Here is a 2,215-nt window from a genome sequence, read left to right as displayed (position 1 = left end):
AGAGGTGAGTTGCAAGGATTTGCCCAAAACTGGATAAAAAGTAACCTTCAGAACCAGAGTGGCCGTTTATTTATTCGTTTTTTTATTGGCTATGCATAGATGACTTTATTCAGTTTCATGGGTGCTTTCATATAATCTGTAGGTTGTAAAATGTATCTCCTGACTTCTCTGGTATATTAGTCTGAAGTTTCAGACAATTTTGTATTATGAATCATCATTTCATTAAGAATCCAACATGTCAATCTGGATCTGAAGGCTAAACTTGAGCCAGCCATTTGAATAATGAATCAATTAAACTTATCATAACCATTGTATTCATTTATTTTGAAAAAAAAAAAAAAAAATTACAGCACACTATTTAAGCCAATTCCAATCAGACTGTATAGTTTGAGTTTGAAGGTGTAGATTAGCCTTTCCTATTTTCATGATTTATATGAAGTCTTTTTGCCATGCTACTGCACCGGCATTCACAAAGTAATCCTTAAATCTATCTCTTACTACCTTTGCAATTTCAGGATAGTTTCGTGATCCTTGACCGTGTTGCAGACCTGCTACATAAGGATCTGCAGTTAAGCCTGGCAAAATCATTTTGCACATTCTATCCTCCCTATGGAAGCAGTCCTCTGGGGAATAGTCTGAAGGGCATGCTTTCCGCAAATAGTTATGTAGCACAACACATGCCATGACAACTTTGTCAATACTTGTCAATTTGAGATTTATACAAGTGTGGAAAATTCTAAACCTGGAAGCCATAATGCCGAAGGCATTTTCTGCCACTCTCCGTGCCCTTGACAGCCTGTAGTTGAATACTCGCGTCTCACTATGTAGGTCCTTTTGAGAATAAGGTTTCAAGAAATCTGTCCTTAATGCAAAGGCCTCATCTCCCACGAATACATATGGCAAAACACAATTTGAAGTAGCTGTTACTGACTCATGTGGGATGCAGAGCTTTTCATCTTTGAGTCGCTTACCAAATTCTGTATTATCAATGACTCCTCCATCTGATATGCGACCATTAGTTCCAATGTCTGCCATAATGAATTCGTAGTTCGCATTTACAACTGCCATTAACACAAGACTGTTGTATCCTTTGTAATTCCAATAATAAGTACCTGATTCTGATGGCGGCGTTATCCATACATGCTTTCCATCAACAGCACCGAGACAGTGGGGAAAATTCCATCTAAACTCGAACTGTTCTCCAACAGTCTTCCACTCCTTTTCTGTTGCCGGAAACTGAAACAGATAAAAGATACAAGGCTATTAGAGAGAGAGAGAGAGAGAGAGAGAGAGAGAGAGAGAGAGAGAGAGAGAGAGAGAGAGAGAGAGAGAGAGAGAGAGAGAGAGAGAGAGACTTGCACTATATTTATAGGTGTTCTCCTTTCTAGAGTGTTGCTGAGCCACCAGCTGATGATGAAATACCTTCATGCAGCAATGCTCCTGTAGTGAAAGGGAGCAGGGAAAACACTACGAAGGCAGATCACATTCTAAACCTGGTCGCTCGTAACTTAGAAGAGAGATCTGAGAGACATGATACTCCTAATGAGACATTTGGGAAGTACGTAGGCCAAGCACTCGACTCCCTGGACAAGAAAACAGCAGGCTGTGCTAGGAAACTGATAAATGATGTGCTTTTTGAAGCAGAGAATGGGAATTTGTCTGCCTATTCTAAAATTGTAACAAACACATACCATTCACATGAATCATTTGCAACACCAGTATCACAGTCGTCAAGTTCCGTTCATGTAAGCGATAATTCTAATAGTGATTCCAATATGTCACACTATTTTGCCAATTTTCAGCCCTTGTAATAATTTCATATGTTTCTGGCAATCAAAGAGTGAGATATAAAGGGTTATAATTTTGGATTGATTTGGGTTTTGTCCTTTCGCTTGACACTGTGGTTAGAAAGCATAGGACATTTCAACAGAAGGTTTCAGTATTTTTCACATACTATTACTATGTACTGATTTTCCTCAATAAATGCACATTACATATTGCATATCATAACCCACCTTTAAATAATCCTTCTTGAGTACTTTGTAGATGGCAACACAAGTTTCTGGTATAATCTTGGATAAGGTGCTAGTTCCCATTACAGCTGAAAATCTCAAGTCTTGCAGAGATCGGCCTGTTGCTAAGAAACGCAGTGTTGCGATCAGCCGTTCATGAGGGCTAATGGACTTCCTCATTACGGTGTCTTTACATGTAATGA

General features: G+C 39.0%; 1 protein-coding gene across 2 annotated transcripts in view; it reads left to right on the top strand.

Annotated features, from left to right (window-relative positions):
• The window catches only part of LOC113824968 (uncharacterized), a 2,605-nt gene extending 610 nt beyond the window's left edge, over positions 1-1,995 (top strand). The window contains exons 1-2 of one of the 2 annotated variants that reach the window (XM_070138606.1): positions 1-4; positions 1,389-1,995. The exon at positions 1-4 is cut by the window's left edge and continues 610 nt beyond it. In XM_070138606.1, coding sequence (XP_069994707.1) covers positions 1-4; positions 1,389-1,811 — 427 coding nt within the window. In that variant the 3' untranslated portion in view covers positions 1,812-1,995. Of the gene's footprint in view, positions 5-515; positions 1,351-1,388 lie in introns of those variants that run through there. The other variant, XM_070138607.1, reaches the window with a different exon arrangement.
• Positions 1,996-2,215: the final 220 nt, after the last annotated feature.

The sequence above is a fragment of the Penaeus vannamei genome, chromosome 24, assembly GCF_042767895.1.
Source record: "Penaeus vannamei isolate JL-2024 chromosome 24, ASM4276789v1, whole genome shotgun sequence".
Classification (NCBI taxonomy): Eukaryota; Metazoa; Arthropoda; class Malacostraca; order Decapoda; family Penaeidae; genus Penaeus; species Penaeus vannamei.
Note: the sequence above shows the minus strand (reverse complement) of the source record. Positions and strands in the feature narration are given on the sequence as shown.